At 35.6% G+C, this 20263-nt stretch overlaps 1 protein-coding gene across 1 annotated transcript in view; it reads right to left on the minus strand.

The window, feature by feature from the left end:
* Window positions 1-20263, minus strand: part of SUCLG2 (succinate-CoA ligase GDP-forming subunit beta) — a 350518-nt gene that overhangs the window by 154107 nt on the left and 176148 nt on the right. Inside the window, exons 8-9 of the mRNA XM_007500056.3 lie at window positions 10267-10428; window positions 6452-6594 (exon numbers count right to left, since the gene is read on the minus strand). Of these exons, the coding sequence (XP_007500118.1) occupies window positions 6452-6594; window positions 10267-10428 (305 nt within the window). The remainder of the gene's footprint in view (window positions 1-6451; window positions 6595-10266; window positions 10429-20263) is intronic.

Consider the following 20263-nt stretch of genomic DNA (forward strand, 5'->3'; position numbering starts at 1 on the left):
TCCCAAGACAAACACAGGAACTATATGAACACAACTACAAAACACTCGCCACACAACTAAAACTAGACTTGAACAATTGGAAAAACATTAACTGCTCATGGATAGGACGAGCCAATATAATAAAAATGACCATCCTACCCAAACTTATTTATCTATTTAGTGCCATACCCATTGAACTACCAAAATACTTCTTCACTGATTTAGAAAAAACCATAACAAAGTTCATTTGGAAGAACAAAAGATCAAGGATATCCAGGGAAATAATGAAAAAAAACACATATGATGGGGGCCTTGCAGTCCCAGACCTCAAACTATATTACAAAGCAGCAGTCATCAAAACAATTTGGTACTGGCTAAGAAACAGAAAGGAAGATCAGTGGAATAGACTGGGGGAAAACGACCTCAGCAAGACAGTATACGATAAACCCAAAGATCCCAGCTTTTGGGACAAAAATCCACTATTCGATAAAAACTGCTGGGAAAATTGGAAGACAGTGTGGGAGAGACTAGGAATAGATCAACACCTCACACCCTACACCAAGATAAATTCAAAATGGGTGAGTGACTTAAACATAAAGAAGGAAACCATAAGTAAATTGGGTAAACACAGAATAGCATACATGTCAGACCTTTGGGAGGGGAAAGGCTTTAAAACCAAGCAAGATATAGAAAGAATCAGAAAATGTAAAATAAATAATTTTGACTACATCAAACTAAAAAGCTTTTGTACAAACAAAACCAATATAACTAAAATCAGAAGGGAAACAACAAATTGGGAAAAAATCTTCATAGAAACCTCTGACAAAGGTTTAATTACTCATATTTATAATGAGCTAAATCAATTGTACAAAAAATCAAGCCATTCTCCAATTGATAAATGGGCAAGGGAAATGGATAGGCAGTTCTCAGATAAAGAAATCAAAACTATTAACAAGCACATGAAGAAGTGTTCTACATCTCTTATAATCAGAGAGATGCAAATCAAAACAACTCTGAGGTATCACCTCACACCTAGCAGATTGGCTAACATAACAGCAAAGGAAAGTAATGAATGCTGGAGGGGATGTGGCAAAGTAGGGACATTAATTCATTGCTGGTGGAGTTGTGAACTGATCCAACCATTCTGGAGGGCAATTTGGAACTATGCCCAAAGGGCGACAAAAGAATATCTACCCTTTGACCCAGCCATAGCACTGCTGGGTCTGTACCCCAAAGAGATAATGGACACAAAGACTTGTACAAAAATATTCATAGCTGCGCTCTTTGTGGTGGCCCAAAACTGGAAAACGAGGGGATGCCCATCAATTGGGGAATGGCTGAACAAACTGTGGTATATGTTGGTGATGGAATACTATTGTGCTCAAAGGAATAATAAAGTGGAGAAGTTCCATGGAGACTGGAACAACCTCCAGGAAGTGATGCAGAGCGAGAGGAGCAGAACCAGGAGAACATTGTACACAGAGACTAATACACTGTGGTATAATCGAACGTAATGGACTTCTCCATTAGGGGCGGTGTAATGTCCCTGAACAACTTTCAGGGATCCAGGAGAAAAAAAACATCATTCATAAGCAAAGGATAAACTATGGGAGTGGAAACACCGAGAAAAAGCAACTGCCTGAATACAGAGGTTGAGGGGACATGACAGAGGATAGACTTTAAATGAACACTCTGATGCAAGTGCTATCAATGGAGCAATGGGTTCAAGTCGGGAAAACATCTAATGCCCAGTGGACTTGCGCGTCGGCTATGGGGGGTGGGGGGAAGGAAAGGAAAATGATCTATGTCTTTAACGAATAATGCTTGGAAATGATCAAATAAAATATATTTAAAAAAAAAAAGAACTTGATTCTAAGATGGAAGGTAAGGGTTTTCCAAATAAATGAATAAATAAACAAAAAAAAAAAGAAGAAGAATTAGATGATATCCAAAGTCCAATCTAGTTCTGGCTTAATTTTCAACTCTAAAAATTCCATGATTCCATGGAATTTTCTGTGCACATGCTCCATACCATTAATAGCTTGTTTGTAAATATTCAGTTGTTTGGCTTTTGGTCATGTCTGACTCTCTGTGACACCATTAGAAACCTTCTTGGCAAAGATACTGGAGTGGTGTGCCATTTCCTTCTCCAGCTCATCATACAGACAAGGAACTAAAGCTAACAGGTTTAAGTGACTTGCTAATAACTGACCATGGCCTGATTTGAATTCTTGCTTCCAAAATCAGTGCTTTATTCACTGCACGACCTACTTACTCTTCTTGTCTACAGCATTAGATTGTAAGCTCTTTGAGGGAAGGGAATACTCTTTTTTTTTTTTTTTGCATCTTTATATATGTCTAGCCCTTAGTGCAGAGACTGGCACATAACAAGTGCTTAATAAATGTTAATTGACTGGCAAGAATTCATTTCCTATTCCAATCAGTCTATACTGTTTTCATATTAATATGAAACCATTATTATTATATTATTATATAAAATTACATAATAATATAATGTATCATCATATAGATATTATCATACTGTATTAATAAGGAACCTTTTCCCCTGAACCTCAAAATGCCTTAAAAATTTAATTTTATACTTAATGTGTTAAACATTTAACACTTAAAGTGTTAAATTTAATCTTCACACTATTATACTCTTGTTCAGGAAGTCTAGTTGGGGAAAGCTCATTCCCAAATCAACTACTTGTGGTGCTGGCAAACACATTTTCACATGATTACTCCAGAATATTTCCTCTACAATGGACAAATGATCTTAAGTCATTTTATCAAACATATTGAAGTTTGGGCTATCATACTAATCAAAACAAGAAAACCCTAATTCTTTAGTCCTATCCAAAAGATATATTATACACACCAAAAAATATTCAACATGCCTGCTCATATTTTATACACTCTTAACTGGAGAGAGATTGATCAAAGGTTTATAATTCTATGAAGCAAAAACCAGAGTGTGACACATACTCGTAATTTCCATTGAAATATGGTCAAGATAATAAGATGGTCAGAGGTCATTGGTGCTCTAAAAATAAGCAAGTATTGTGTGCCACAATATGCAAAGCCATTAGCTGTAATAAAAATATCTAGGATTTTGTAAAACATAGTAACTTATAAAGACTACAAAGTTTTGTTAAAGCACGCAATTCTGGCATGAGGAAGAGACATTTTCAGAAACGAACAATGTAACAGCAAAAAAAACCCCCTTTTTTAAAAGCTGAGAACAAAGTGTTCATGAGGAGTATATCTACAATGAAATCATGCATTTTTGAAATGTTGAAGCAATATTGAGAATCCCTCAAGTCAAAAGGATAAGTTTTGAATTAGGTATATTCTATCACTAATAAGGATCAACTTGATTACTTTCATACCAACAACAATTAGAAAATTGAATTGGAAAATATTTAATGAGGGTGTCAACCGAAATCAAAGGAGTATTTCAGCTATTTTGAGATTTGAAAAAGCTCAGCAATGTTGGGGTTTGAGAACTATCATACCCCCAAATACCATGCATTACTGACAGAAATATATGCTTACTCCATAGTCACCATATTATAAGCCACACGTGGGCAAAGAGACAAATGAAAAGAATATAGGAAGCTCCAGTGCCTCGCCTTACTTGAGCTGCATGAATTTCAGGTAAGCGACATAAATATACAACATGCTTTTCTAGTGATGTAACATATATCTGGAAATCAACAGAATTATCCAGCATATGACAAGTAAACAGCTATTAGTTTTAACTGCTTTGATTAGCATTAAGCAAGAGGTAACTTTTAAAAAACATCATTTTGAAGTTCAGTACATACATCAGACTGATTCTTATATGCAATACGAGAAATCGGTATCATCTAGACTGGGCTGTTTTATTTTCAAATAATTGCTTCCTACACTATCTTGCAGAAGCAGGAGAAATAATCTATATTGTTTTCTACATTATAGCCTCCAAAACATTCAAACCATGCCAGCATGCAGGCTACTCTTGCATTTCCTTGCTTTTTAACCTGATTTGAAATTTAAATATTATGGGAAATGTAGCATTCTAGGCACCTGGCATTCATTTGCTTCTGCTGCATGCTAGACACCCATAATGGCTACCTTCCTCATTTTCATATAGAATTCCAAGCAAATGCTTCAAATGGGTCCTAGAGGGCTTAAGTTGTGGCTCCACTTCTCCAGGAGGATTTTACAAATGCAAATGGTCCCCTGTGATCTTGTTTTCTGCATTTCTTACGAAATTAAAATTCAGCCCATGTTACAGAGTAAGGCTATTTGAAAGCAAATCTGATCGTTGTCCTGCTAGATTTAATCTCTCAGCAGCTCTCTATTATTCTGAAACTATATTTCAACACAGTTAAAAGTTCAGTATTTTATTACAGTCATCCCTCCCCTGGGCTCTTAATAGTGAAGCCACCTAAAAGATGTTGTGATATTTACAATATTTAATTGACCTGAGAATCTCTGAGATGAAAATGTTCTTTCCTTGGGAGAGAATAAAAAGCAGAGAGAAGAGAATTAATAAATGATTAGGACACCACTGATCATTTTGCTACTTCACTTGTGAGGATGCTGTGCTTAGGCAAACAGCACAATTATTTCCAGAGACTTTCTGTGAACTAGAATTATTTTGCTGTTCCTGTAAAACTTGAGGGAATGGAAGACCAGTATCAGATGAAAAAAAAGTGACTCTTTATTCAATAAATAAGAACAATAAAAGTAAGTGTTAGCAAGAATGCAGGTGAGCCTAGACTGATAGACTGAAAGAATTACTACTCAAAGCATAATTCCATGAGCTTTGTTAGCTGCAACAGTTTGCAGCCAGTAGGCCAATAAACCTCGTAAGGGGAGATTATGGTATTAAAATGAGAATGATTCTCTATAAGTGTCTGAAACGGTTTCACGTGTATTTTCCCTAAGCTAGAAATTATATTATTGATAGGTCAGGGTCTTGATGACAGTAATTCAGTCCATCACCTAAAGAATAAAACTAAAGACAAACATTCTTTCTTACCCAACCAAATAGAAAACTGATGATGGTCTACGGAAATGTTATATTTGGTCACTATTCCTTAAACTAGGATACAGGATGAATGTATCACATAGTCCCTGACTCTCTGCAATTATCTACACCTCACTGTTATCACAGATCCAATTAAAAACTCAAAATTAAAACAAAGTAGATCAAAATTCACTTGACTAATTAAATAATAAAATATTTTATTCAGGGTTTCTCATGTGCTCAACAGTGGTAGTTACAGAAAGTGACTAGACATATGAAACTTACAATTTAATGGAAGAAAGAAAATTGTGAATGAACACAAACAGAACCAACATAGAAGGTAGTGTGACAAGTGTTAAATTGTGTAGATCATAAATCACCCACCCCATCTAACTTCCTCATTTTATAGATGAGGAAACAGAGGTCATGTGAGATTAAGAGATTTGTTCACTATCTCATGGTCAGTATAGGAGTAGGTAGCATATGGCCCCAGGTACTTTGATTAGAGAGCCAGGACTCTCTTCCCTGAACCATAAGGATCACAGGAGAGGCAGAGAGAAGAAAGAGAGCTTACTAAGAAAATCATTTTGTCTGTCCCTTTTACAGTTGAAACAACTGAGGCTCTGAGAAGATAAGTGACCCAAATCTAAGATTCCTGGTTCTAATTCAGCATTTTATATATATATATATATATATATGTATATATATATATATATATATATATATATATATATATATATATATCAGTATACCATACTGCCAGAAAAATTAATACCCCTTAAGCATGCAAACAATTAAACAAACCTTCTGGATCACCCCATAATCACATGCCAACTCATGCTGTCTTGGTGGTATGAAAGTAAAGAAATCAAGTTTATCCTTTTCAGCCACAGAATAAACCTAATTACAACTTTATCCATTCGACTTAAGTGATTCTAAATATTGCTTCAGAATTTCCAAAATGTCTCCGCATCTTGGCTTTCAGACAGCAATTTAGATAAGACTCACCTTTAAATCTTCATAAAAACTATTCCTCAAGTGAATTAAGCATAGGAAAAATTTCTAGAGTACAAGTGGAATGGCTTCCCTATGCGTGGTTAATGACAATAACCAATGACTGCTGCAAAGTCTCGAGCAGCAGGAGTGCATTTCCTCAAGTATCAAGATTTCTCCATCCTATGGAATCCTGGGTGCAGTTTTCAAGTTTCTGATTAGGAATAAACACAACTGCTTTAATTTTCATTTGGGAATTTAATGCTGAATTCACTGCAGCATCTCTAGAGCCACCAGGTTAGCCTAGTAACTTAGAAAAATGTCAACAGTTGGTTTTAGCACAACATCATGGCAGCAAGAATGAAAGGCAGCCCCGTGAATGACAAATTCATCCTCTAAAGTCCCAACAGTCAGGACCATAGCATGGCATTTGATTTTTTTTTAAAATAAATCAGTTACCTTAGGATCAGCAGTGAGCAGTTTAAATGCTTGATACACTTGGGCCTCCTTTACTCCTCCTCCAAGATCAAGGAAGTTGGCTGGCTTCCCACCATTAAGTGAGATGATGTCACAGGTAGCCATGGCAAGCCCAGCACCATTCACTGCAAAGTGAATGAGAATGTCATACATAGTATTTTATATTTAGCAAAAGTTCTTGAAAAGTTGGGGGAAAATATATCATATTGAACTTGAGGAGAGAGGAGTCAAAATCACAGTTGATGACAATAGTGACAAAAATATGGCTGTATCTCCTTTCTAATATTTGAAATTATCACTCACAGTCTGATGACTACTCCTGAAATGAAGACATGGGGAAATTTTCTTTGGCAGAATCATAGTCATAATGGCTGAGGATGTTCGCAACAATGGATTCACCACTCCATTTTTTATGGAGGTGGTAGACAAAGGAGTGGAATTTGGCATAGCATTATCAGACTTTGTATCACAGGATTTGTGAGTGAGGGTTAGAAGAGACCTTTGAGATCACCCAGGATCAGCTGGGTGACTCAGTGGATTGAGAGCCAGGACCAGAGATGGGAGCTCCTGGGTTCTAATTTGGCCTCAGACACTTCCTATCTATGTAGCCCTGGGCAAGTCACTTGACCTCCATTGCCTAGCCTTTACCACTCTTGTGCTTTAGAACCAATATACAGTATTGATTCTAAGAAGGAAGGCAAGGGTTAAAAAAAAGAGATCACCCTGGTCCTCATTTTATAGATACCGAAATTTAGTCCCATTTGGGTTAGGTGGTCTGCCCAACATCTTGCAGCTAGTAAGCACTTAAGGCAGAATATAAATAAATCTTTAGCCTTTCTTAGACTTTGCTGATATTCTCTATAAAATACTGCCTCTCATTTTATTGGTGTGTATTTAATTACTGAACTGTTTTCTACCTTTCACATTTTTTAAAAATATTTTATTTTGTTATAAGAGATAGCTTACTAGAGAAGGGCAAATGAGGAATATATTAAGAAACAGACCATTCTTCACTTTATTTCCTCCAATTTTTTTTCTCTAGTGTAAGCAACATCTGTCTTGTTTCACAACAAGATGAACAGGAGAAAATGTATTATACGATAATATATGTATAACTTATATCATATATTACCTGACTTCTGGGGAGGATGGAAGAGGGGAAAAAAGAGAGTGAGGCATAGATATTTGGACATGGCTAAAGTGAGAACATTTCTTTTAGATAAGATTATTATTTATTACAAAGTTATAACAAATGATATATTGTATTATTATTACATATTATATTACAATATGTATAAAAATAAGTGGTAACAAAATGGTAGTAGTAGTAGTATTATATATCATATTACATTATATATAAAAATAAGTGGTAACAAAAATGGTAGTAGTAGTATTATATATCATATTACATTATATATAAAAATAAGTGGTAACAAAAATGGTAAATCAAAAAATAAGGATGACTCACAACCAAAAGAAAACCATGAAAATTGGTTTTGTAAAAAGAAATGACAAATCAAAGTAATGGGTTAAAAAATCTATGTTCTTTTTGTTCAAGAAAAACAATTGGAAATCACATTTGTGTAGACCCTTAGTGTTTTCAAAGTACTTTCCTCCCTTAACAACCTTGTCCTGGATAGTAACACTCTCTTCATTTTACAGATGAGGAAAGTGAGGCTGAGAAAAATTTAAAATGACTTGCCCAAGGTCACAGAGTTAAAGAGTGGCTGAGGTTAAATTCAAACAAAAGTCTTACTTAACTTCAAGTTTATCACTATCTATTTTGCCACACTGACTCCCGAGTAAGTTTTATCACTGGGTTATACCTTTTTTGACCCTGCAAGTTTAGTTGAATGTGATTATTTTCCCTTATATTTATTTGAAAGCAAAAGTTCTCCTTCACACAGAAGAGCCTCTCCAACTAAAGTACACTTCACTTGTTTCTTGACCCTTGAATGCCTCATATAATCTTCTGAACTGTGACTAATTTAATTAATTGTGGCATAACTAAACATGCAAGTGTTTCCAAGTACCTCGTGACAGCCTGGAAAATATGTTAACTCCGGCACTTGGAGGTTTCACTTTTGCTTAAAATCCTTGTAGCAGCTCTCCACAAGCCTTCTTGACTTTACTCTAAATATATCCCCGTTTCCTTTACTCTTCTAAATGCTACAAAGATCATGAGTACATTAGCTTATCCCAGTGAGAAAGATGCAAGGAATCTGCTACATTAAAGCTGTTGCCCCTTGCATTGAGGAAAGTTTGTTATCAACTGTAGTCTGTCATTTTCTATTGCGGTGAGCAGGGAGCTACTAGGATGTGTTCTCAGAGGTTCTGTGTATAATGATATTGTTGGTTTAATGAGCTACTAAGTTTTTAAATGTTAATCCCACTAAGATGAAGACCTCAGATCCAATGCAATGTATGGGCGCTACCAGAATCCACAGCCTTTTACAACTGAGTACATACAATAGAAATCTCTGCACTCTAATCTGTGGACAGTTAGTTACTAAAGTGATCTTTTCTCATGAACACGTCTATTCCCATCCCAGCTGAATAGCCATTTTCACAAATTCAGAGTGAAATGATGAAATCAACTGTTTTCTGTTAATAAAAGGAATAGCAGATTCAACATATTATTGTTCCGTTATCACTGAAACTAAAGAAGTTTAGGGTAATGGTTAAACTATATGTGCTCTCTTGCTCCCATTGAGAAAATAATTCCATTTTAAACCTATATTCCTAAGCAGCTGGTGACTTACCAACTAGGGCTTGTGAGGGAAGATGTTGAATTTTGGGGTAGTCAAGTTAGATTTTAACAAGTAGAACTTTTAAATCAGAAGATTTTCAATTATACTGAATGCTGCAGAGAAAACTCCAAACTATATCTTAGGATTTTTATTGAGGCCAGTATTCAGTAGTGGCTAGAGAGTTACATGTGGAGTCAGCAGAACCTGGGTTCAAATCCTGCCATGGAGACTTACTAGTTCTGTGACTCCCTAAGCAAGTCACTTCTCTCAGTCTCATTTTCCTCATCTGTAAAATGAAGATGATAATATATATGTATATATATACAAAGATGATATATAAATACATGTATGTATTTACATATGTGTATAAATACATATATATGGCCACTTAAATATTTGAGGCTATATAGATATATAGATATATAGCTATATGTATGTTACATATATAGATATTTCTCTATCTGTATAATAGAACTATTGGGAGGATCAAATGAGCTAGAATACAAGAAGTGCTTTGAAAACTATTTTAATTTTTTTTATTGTTGTTTCATTCATCACATCCAGTTCAATGGAGTTGAGACAGTAGTGGGCCTGGCATATGTCACTTTCCTATTATTCTTCTATGTGGAATGTATGGTCTGTGGCATAGGGGAATAAAATGATTGCTTTTTAGAGCTGAGTAAAAACATGGGACTTTACAGTGAGCTTAGATAGGTAGGTTTATTAAAAATATCTTTGGGTGAACAATAGGAGTAGATGGGATATCAGGGATGCTGTCCTTCATTCTGTTCCGTCATGCTTTTGATTTCCCCCCCAGGTCTCTCTGAGCATTTATGATGATAACACCTATTGAAAATATTGTTTCAAAATATTTGTGGATTGATGTTATATTCTGCTGATTTGAGGTTATCACCAGTATCATCATTTTCATTAGCTATAAAACCTCATCTGTTTACTGAGTTTTGAGACGCATTTCACAAAATAAAGACAGTGACTTGATTGCAAACCATCTTATCATATATTCAGTTTAGATCCTTTTTTTCTTACCAAAGCAGGCAATGTTTCCATCCAGGCCAATGTATTTCAGGTCATATTTGGCAGCTTCATTTTCAATGGGCTCATTTTCTGATTTGTCGTCCATGGCAAATATGTCTTTCTGTCTAAATTCTGCATTGTCATCGAAGTTTATCTTGGCATCAAAACACACAACTACAAGAAAAAAAAAGAAAATGAATAAAGAATAATAAAGGATCTTTAAATTAGGTGCTTTTAGTGAATAGGCATGGATAGTTCTCTAACTGTGGAACATGAAATAGGAAGGAAAGGCTAGCATTCTCCTGCCACTTTGCTCTTAATAACTATAAATAACATATGGATAAAAATAAGTTTACTTCTATTGTGCCTTTTATGCTTGTCTAGACTGAAAACCTGAGAATTTGTTTAGGCTCTATATATTTGGGTTAAAACACGTCAATAGTTCATATTCTTTAAAATAAGGCCATGAGAAAGTGATAAATATTTTCCATCTTTATGAGGGGAACTGGGTTTCAAAGGTTGCTACTTTATTATGACTTCTTTTCAAAGTTATACCTACATTATTACATGAAGCCATCAAAATCACTTTTTCTCCTTTTCCTTTCAATTTGATCAATATTTATTAAATGTCTACAATGTGTAAGATAACAATGAACTATCCTCTGCCCTCATGTAATTTACATTCTACTGAAGGGAAATATTTACATATATAAGTAAACACAAGGTACATATAAACTGAGAGAGGTAAGAACTAACTTTTGTTGAGATGAGGAAAGTTCTTGAATATGATATAATTTGTGCATTAACTCATGTTACAGATAGCAAGAATTAGAGGTGAGGACATAATATATTGTTACCCATTTCAAGAATTAGAGGTGAGGACAGAATACATTGCTGACAGAAAAGAAGCTATGCAAAGGGCTATTGGTAAGAGATGTAATGCTGTTCATGCAGGGCATACCTTTATTTCTTGATCATTATTCAATGCCTCTTGGGCTTTTTTAAATTAAGAAACTAGAAAAGAAACCTTCTTCCTCAAACCAAATGACTCCTTCCTACAAGATAGCAAAGAATGTATAACTTGGGTTTAATCATGGTGATAATTCACTCAATGAAAGAAGCATAGTATATGAAGTCCATGGACCCATGCTCAACTTTAGTGTGAAGATTAAAATGAACTCTTCCCTAATTGTGAAGATTAAAATTGTAACCCCTACCTATTTTTAGATTTTAATCACCAAAATTGTAAAAACCCTACTTAAAAGTTGAGTATGAAGATCTGCCCAGTTTTAGATCTAATCACCAAAAGTATAAACATCCCTCTAAATCATTAAGTGGGTCTGTGAGGTCATGTGAGGTAGTGGGTGATGAATCAGAATTGACTGACTGGCTCCTAGGCAGTCCTAAAACAGGACTTCAACTGTGATTGGTAGACATAGAATTAGGGGAAGGCACAGGAAGTGACGCAAGAGAAAGTGTCTTTAAAAAAGGAAGTTACAACTTCCTGAATGGAGTTCTACTTGGAGTTCTTCATTCCTTGGAAGTGGAGACTGGAAACAATTCTTCATTCTTTAGAGCAGAGACTGGACCTGAAATCCTGTTCCTGGTGACATTGTTCAAAAATCTCTTCCTTTGAATGGACATGTGATGAGTGAAAAAGCTGACTCTTAATTGCTGGATTTTTCTGAAGACACTTACCCAGGTCCTCAGCTTTGCCAAGGCCTAAGGACTAACTCTCCCCCAGGGCTAGGAGTAATTACTTACTACTTAAGCTAGATATTTTATCCTATCCTCTCTCCGATTTTCTTACTTCACTCTTTCTACATTTTGTAAATAAATTAATAAATACATCTTTTTGGAATAAACTAAATTCCTGGTGACCACACTCTTAAATAATGCAGTCCAACCCTTTTAAAAATAACCCATTTTCCCTCTTACACTAGGCATTGCAACAGACATTGCTGGATGGTCTTGGCCAAAGCTACTTAACTCTCTTTGCCATAGAGCCTTTATTTTTAAAAAGAAAAGGCTCAATTAGATCAGATTAGCTGGCTTCAGAGGTCATATCAAGTCAGCAAGCTTTTTTTTTAGGTCCTCCTATGTGACAGGTCCTGGGGCTGAGCTCTGGGAGGGATAGATAGATGGACAGACAGACAGATAGATGGATCAATACATAGATGGATCAATAGATAGATGGATGGATAAATATATACACACATGGATAAATGGATAGATATAGATATGTATGTATGCATATATAATAAAGGCACATAATACATGTAACATAAATAATAAATACTTCTGCATCTCTGTGTGTTTTTGAACAGAAAACAAATAAACTCAACCTCTGCTCTCAAGCAGTACAAGGTTTAATGGAGGAGACCATAGGCTAAAAATTTTGTACAAACTAGATAAAGAAAGACAAATTGAATATAATTGCAAAGGGAAGGCACTAAGATTAAAGAGAAATCAGATAGGCTACTTATATATTGAAGGTGGTATTTTAGAGGAGACATGAAGAAAGCGAGGAGGCAGAGACAAAAAAGGGCTAGTATTATAATAAGCATATGAAATATTCAAAGAAAAGGTTTAGAGACAGGAGATGGCTGTCCTGTCTGATAAACACAAAGAAGCCCAGCATCACTGGAACCCAGAGTTCATGGAGGAATGTAAGATGGAAGACCAGAAAGGTAGGAAGGGGTTAGGGTACCCTCTAGCACTTCATTTATGGACCTCGGATCTCTAAGGTCCCTTTAAACTCTAATTCTGTGGCCTCATGATCACTGACTTTGTTTTGTGATTTATGTATCCCATACATTCCTTGTCACCAGAGCCTTTTGAGAATGAATCCATTAATTTATGTAAGAAGGGGAAGCTAGGTAACTGAATGGATAGAGTAGCAGGCCTGAAGTCAGGAAGACCTGGGTTCAAGTCAGGACTCAGACACTATGCCATATGACCCTGCACAAGTCACTTTACCTCAATTGCCTATCTCTTGTCACTATTTTGTCTTAGATTGATACTAAGAAAAACAGGTATAAAAATTTTTTTTAAGTTATTACATAGGGGGCAGCTGGGTGGCTCAGTGGATTGAGAGCCAGATCTAGAGTTGGGAGGTTCTGAGTTCAAATCTGGTTTCAGACACTTCCCAGCTGTGTGACCTGGGCAAGTCACTTAACCTCCATTGCCTAGTTCTTACTGCTCTTCTGCTTTGGAACCAACACACAGTATTGATTTTAAGATGGCAGTTAAGGGTTTTAAAAAAGTTAATACACATATGTACACACATATATTTATATATAGATATATATTCACATAAATAAAACCACAAATGACTGAGTGGAGCAATGATTGACAGGAGGAAAGACTTCCCAGCAGTTAATGACTGCCTGAGTCTGTAGCACCACTGTTAAATGTCCAACTTATTAGCCTACACAAATGTGAATGTATGCAGAAAATAAAGCGGTAATTACCTTTTATTATATTTTAATTTTAATAGTGGACTCTTGTCGACACTAAAGGCCTTTTCTAGCATTTTCCTCATTATACTAGCATTTTCCCAGCAGTTAATCACTAGTACATAAATTAATAAAAACACTTCTTTCTAGGTATATAATATGTATCAATTAACTTATTAGTAAATTTAGGACTTCAATTACTCATATGCTGGACAGCTAAAACCCATATATTTAATATATGCAAATATCATCAGGTTGATTTCCTGACTGATGAGTTTCCAGTCAAAGAATTTTTGGTCACAATCAACAAACCAGTGAACAAACAAACACAATTCAAGTTGGTCTTTGACCTTTAAGTATAGTGTTATTAGCTGCTGCTTAATATAGCTGATGATGAATGAGTGGAATACACATTTCCATATCTAGATCCAACATTCAATGCTTAGAAAACTAGATGTTCAAGATGGGCTCTTCTCTGAGCGTTAGTTACTAATTTGGGCTGCAAGAACATTGTCGAAAGGGAGGCTATGGAGGAAAAAAAATATGATTAACTAAAATGCTGAAGATTTTTGCTGTAGGTTAATATTAGGGAGTCACTATGTAGCAGAATTTCTAGTACTTTCCTCCTCAAGTTCAAAGAAACAACTCCACAAAAGTTTCCTTCATTTCAATATAATCAATACATTTTCTGATACTTGTGGAGAGGGAAAAGGAGAAAAGAATCAACTTTCCACATTAGCTAAAAAGTTGCAACTATTTATTTTGATTGGGCAACTTTACTTGTATGTATGGAACATAGACTAAATGTTTCTTAAATACATTTATCAGTTGTGATCACAGACTTAGAGCTGCCAGAGGGCTCAGAGAGACCATCCAGCCCAAGCCTCTCACTTCACAGATAAGGAGGAAATTGAGGCCCCAGTGATTTGCTCAATCCAGACCTTCAGAAACAGGATTAGAACCCAGTTCCTCTGACATAGTCCCTGCCTAGCATGCTGTAAGCCCTTAACAAATGATTGCTGATTGACTATAATAGTCTCCCTACCTTTTTGAAGCCAGAACTCATTTTCTCCCCCTAAAGCCTAAGGAAATCTCTACGTAAGAAAGCTGAAGAACATGGGATCAAAGCTGAGTTAATTATTTAAAGTGAATAGGAAATTTTTTTTTTCCTCCTGTAATGAATCTCTTCTTCAATTCCCACTTCCTATTTCTCAAGCCAAAATTAGTTCCATAGTTCTTTACAGGTCCAACTCAAATCCCTCTTCCTCTTTGATGCCTTCTCTGATTATCCCATTCAGTAAACTCATATCCTGTTTCAAATATTTATCTTCCTTGCCTTGAAAACTGTAGAGGTATCTCAAACCCAGTGTCAAGAAGGGAAATCATCTTTTCCCAAAACACACTCTTCTTCTACATTTCTCTGTTTCTATTGCCTAACACTCTTTCAATGGCATCATACATCCTCCTATGGCCCTTAAAGGCAGGGATTATATCTAAATATTTTTTGCAGAACCCCTTTCACAGAACTCTCTGCCCCCTCCCATTAGAATGTATATTTCTTGAGGAAATCACATATTTAGTTTCTGTCTTTGTACATCTAGTTACTAGTGCCTGTGATACAGTAGGTGCTTAATAGTTGCTTATTGAATGAATGATGAAGAAGGGATCTCAGAATTACTAAATTAGCCTCATGTTGGTAGGCTGATTAGAGAAACTGTATTTGTACAAAAGTGAGAGAGGCTGACGTACACTTCAGATCAAATCACTTAGACAGTTGCGTACCTCTGCTTTAGTACCTTAATAATAATACTTATTTAGCAATTTATAAATATATCATTTTATCTTTCGACAACCAGAGAGAAAGGTGTTATTATTATTATTATTATTATTATTATTATTATTATTATTATTATTTCCATTCTACAGGAGAAGAAACTGAAGCAGGCAGACATGAAGTGACTTTCCCAGGGTTATAACACCTAGTCTGAAGCCAGATTTGTTCCCAGATCTTCACGACTCTGGGCCCAGCTTTCTATCTACAGCACCACCCAACTGGAGAGGGGAAGTCCCACCAAGAAAGAGAAAGAAATTGAACTCCTCAGTCACTGGGGATTGAATACCTGACACAGACATGGGTGCCATTCTAGCTAGTGGAATAAACCTGTGCTTTCAGGAACACATATTCTCCTGGCCTGGGAAAAGTAAAATCATTTCCCAAATGTATTTAATTTTGTACATGAAGCAGACTATGTACATAGATTGTTTTACTTTTATGTCATCCTTTCAATACAAGTTAAGCATCCTTTAAACATTGTACTTAGAATAAATACAATTTAGAAAGCATATAAATTCACTTTTAAAAGAGCATCCAAAAATCTACTTATTAATGACAAAAAAGGAGATATATGGTGCAGAAAATGGAATATACATACAGTTGAAGTCCTTCATCAATAACTTTTGCTTAGGGGTGTTCTGTCATTAAAGGATCATTTCAATGTCACAGATGGTATTTAGAATTTTAAATAGAAAAAAATACAATAAACTTTTTAAAAAGTAAAGTTATCTCTTCCCATGTCAGACAAGCTTCACGGAATAGTCAATGGAATGTTGCAATGGTAGACCTTGGTTCAAATTCTGCCCAGGGTGCTTGAGATTCTATTACATCTAAGTTCCTTTCTGGCCACAATCCATTAGTCAATGATGCACCAATCATATATGTTATCATTCAAGCTGTAACTTTCTTATTTAATAAGACAACTGTCACCAGATGCATTTTGGGAGGTATAGAGCTCAGCTCAGACATGCACATTTTCATTTTCACATTAATGGAATCTTAGTTCTACAGAAAATTCATCTCTCACAAAGACCATGCCTAGTACAAAGGACGAAGGGGAAAAACACCTATTAATATTTATAAAACAATTTTCACCATCAAAAGCGCATTGTTACATGCTTGATAGATTGTACAAATGAATTTTCCTTCTGAACAAAATCAAAGAAAACCTTGGTACTTATGTTCATGGGGTGTTCTGTGGGTTTTTTGTTGTTCTTGTTAGCGGTGTGCTAATTCAACTGCCTTGATAGAGAATGTGACTGACAGCTGAGGGCCTTTGACCTGCGAGGCTTACCTGAACAATGTGCTTCAGAATTAAGCTAAAGAAAAATACATTTAAGAAGGGAAACTCATACAAAAATGAAGCATTAAAAATAAGATGATTTAGAAGTGTCATAATTAGTTGGAAAAAAGTCATCTCAAGCAATATAGCACATTTAATTTGTGATAAATAATTATAATATGCTATTCAGTGGTACCCTGCCAGGAAAAAATATGAAATCTGGACATTTTCAAATTGCTCTCTCCCTCCTCCCATCCCCCCTTCAGTGCCACTGTTCCAGTATTTGTTTAATTTTCTGAATATTCTCTTAGTAGATGTGAAAATAGACAGACACAGGAGGGAAAGGAGCTGAAAATATTCTTGGAAATTTGGTTTTTACGTAAAAAGAAAAAAAAAGCAAACGCCCACTAAAAACATGGCTTCCCACAAACATCAAGCAACCGTGTAGCTATTTAGGGAAATGAATCTTAAGGATTCGAAACTGATTTGCTGATTAACTTTGTATCAGCCAGTGTTGGTTTCCAAAGAACGTTGGCCAAAATCCCACTGTTTGAAACTGGGTCTTCGCTATCAAACACTTTGGAGGAGTCTGGGCTCCAACTGATGAAGGGAGGCTTAGATATAAAGAGTCGAGCTGTGAAAACCACTGAGTAGAGAGAGAAAGAAATGAAATAGAATCCAATATCACCCTCTAGATACCAGAAACTTTGTAACAGCAAGAAAGAATTTGTGCCATATCCTATTCGAGGCTGGTACTACTCTTTTGAAGTTCTTTTATAATGAGGCTACTTCTCATGACAGCCAGCATAGTCAAGCAGATAGAGAACTGCACACAGATCCAAGAAGACCTGGGTTCCAGTCCTCTCTCTGACTCATACTGACAGTGCACCCCTGGAGAGGTCAAGTCAGTGTCCACCAGCAATTCTAAGACTCAGTTGCTACAAATGTATAGATGTATTGACAGAGAAATCTCATCACCAAGATATCCATTAGATCCTGAGCTCCTCAAGAGCAGAGACTGTTTTCACTTGTCTTTCAACCCTTGCTATAGTGCCAGGAACATAGTAGGTGCTTAATAAATGCTTGTTGACTAAGAGATTCATTTATCAATGAACTCATGAATTCAATCTCTATATCTCCTTTTCATAATATATGACATGTATATACTGAGATATAATCCAAAAAAAGGGGAAGAAGAGGATTTAAAAAATTTTTTATTGATTTCAATCTTTCCTATGATATCTATGGTTATTATTACATAATAATGATGATTATAATTATTAAAATTTATATAATGCTTAAATATTATTTCATTTTATCTTCTATAAGAGGCAGGTACTAGTATTATTCTCATTTTATAGATGAAGCAGACAGAGCTCAAGTAACTTGTCCATAGTCATATGGTAAATGTCTGGACTTAGATTTGAATCCATGGCTTCTTGACATCAAGTCCAACCCGTATCCACTGCCCTACTTAGCTGGCAAAGTCAGAAAACCTAAGAAGGACACAGTAACAGCAACAAAATGCAATGGTCAACTGTGAATGCATTCACTATGATCAGCAATGCAAGGATCCAGGACAACTCCAAGGGATGCATCATGAAAAAGTTTCACCACCATGAAGGAAACTGATAGAATCTGAATGCAGATCAAACCATACTATTCTTCATTTCATTTCCTCCATGAATTTTCCTCTAATGTAAACAGTATGTGTCTTCTTTCAAAACATGATTAACATGGAAATAAATGCTGTATTATCACACATGTACAACCTATATCATATTACCTGCCATCTTGGAGAAGGGGAAGGGATGAGAGGGAGGGAGAGAACATGGATCCCAAAATATCAGAAAATTCTTATTAAATATTGTATCAATATACAAAAGAATTTAGGTTAAAAATTACATGAGGACATTAAAACTTTTTATTTATATCTTTTATGGTTCATTTTACAGTTAAGGAAGTTCAGGATCAGGGAAGGGAAAGTGAGTGGGTCAGGCTAAGACAGATGAATGATAGTAGAAAGATCTGAACCCAATGCTTGCTTAAGAGTGCAGTTCTCCCTGCATGCCAGGAGCATTGTCCTCAGACAGGAAAATGACCTGATGTCTTACTTAGACATTCAGATGATCACAAACCAAGAACTAGAAGGGACCTTAGAAGACATATAGTTTACCCTGCACATTTTACAGATGAGGACACTGAGGCCAGAGGGCTGAAGTCACTAGTACTCTAGGAGACACAGATCATCAGCCTCTGGAGGAGATCTTGAACCCGAGTCTTCTGATGCTACAGTCAGGCCTCTTTCTGAGATACTGTGCTGCTGGCCCTAAAAAAAGTCAACTACATACTCTATTTTATATTTGTACAAACTAAATGACTAGCTGGAGGAAGGGGGTGATGATGTAGGGGGATGTTCTCCGGTAATTGTCAAGTCCTAGAACAGGGCTTATTTACAGGCTGTTTAAAAATTTGCTCAGGGATTTGCCATGAATTAGATATATTTAAAAAAAAATAATCCACAGACAAAACAGGAGGTTAAGCAAAATGACCTCTTAAATGGTTCCAAATCAGAGAATCTATAATTTTTTAAAAAGAAAATATAAACCTTCCTCCAAATAGACTCTGTGCCAAAGCACAGTGAAGTGGATTTGGCTAGTAGTAGGGGTGGGGATGATGGGTATAGGAGGGGCAGAGAGAGCCAGGGGAAGATATTACATATGTTTAATAAATTCTTACTTGAAAACTAATTCCCAACCCAACAAGATCAAGTATAATATGCCAAAGGTTACATATCTCCTAATTATTGATATGAATGGAAACAGTCATTGGAAAACTAAAAGCATCAATTGGTATTCTTCACTTTGCTAAGTTTAAATAGATTTTTTTTGCATTTACTAAGTAAAAAAATCCCTTTTTTAGTTAGTTAGTTAGTGCCCTAAAGGCGATGACAAATTTATCCTTTCACTCTAATATTAATCACTTTGTTCCTAATTTGGGTTTAACTTCACTATTGTCCATTAATGTTATAAACCAACACATTCATTTAATTGTGATTATAATTCAATAGCTGTACTTTTATGGAGCAAGAGCAAATTAATAGCTATAGGTAATTTTATTTTTTTAAAAATCACAGTAGAGTTGTGTTTTGATATATTATACCCATCACACTCATGATAGGGACAAAGAAGCTTGGTCTTAATATTTTAAAATGGCAAATCATTAGAATGTTAACATAGGTATTAGCAGTATTGCTTCCACCCCCACCCCCACTATCTATTTTCCTAGGATATGATTTGTTAAGTTGCTAAGAAATTGAATAAAAAGCATCACAGTCATAAACTCAATTAAATAAATATTCATTTTTCACCTCCTTAGTGTTGAGCATACTGCTTAGGTGCTAGAAATGAAAGATACAAACAAAATATTCCCCAC

The sequence above is a fragment of the Monodelphis domestica genome, chromosome 7 (genome assembly GCF_027887165.1).
Source record: "Monodelphis domestica isolate mMonDom1 chromosome 7, mMonDom1.pri, whole genome shotgun sequence".
Lineage (NCBI taxonomy): Eukaryota > Metazoa > Chordata > Mammalia > Didelphimorphia > Didelphidae > Monodelphis > Monodelphis domestica.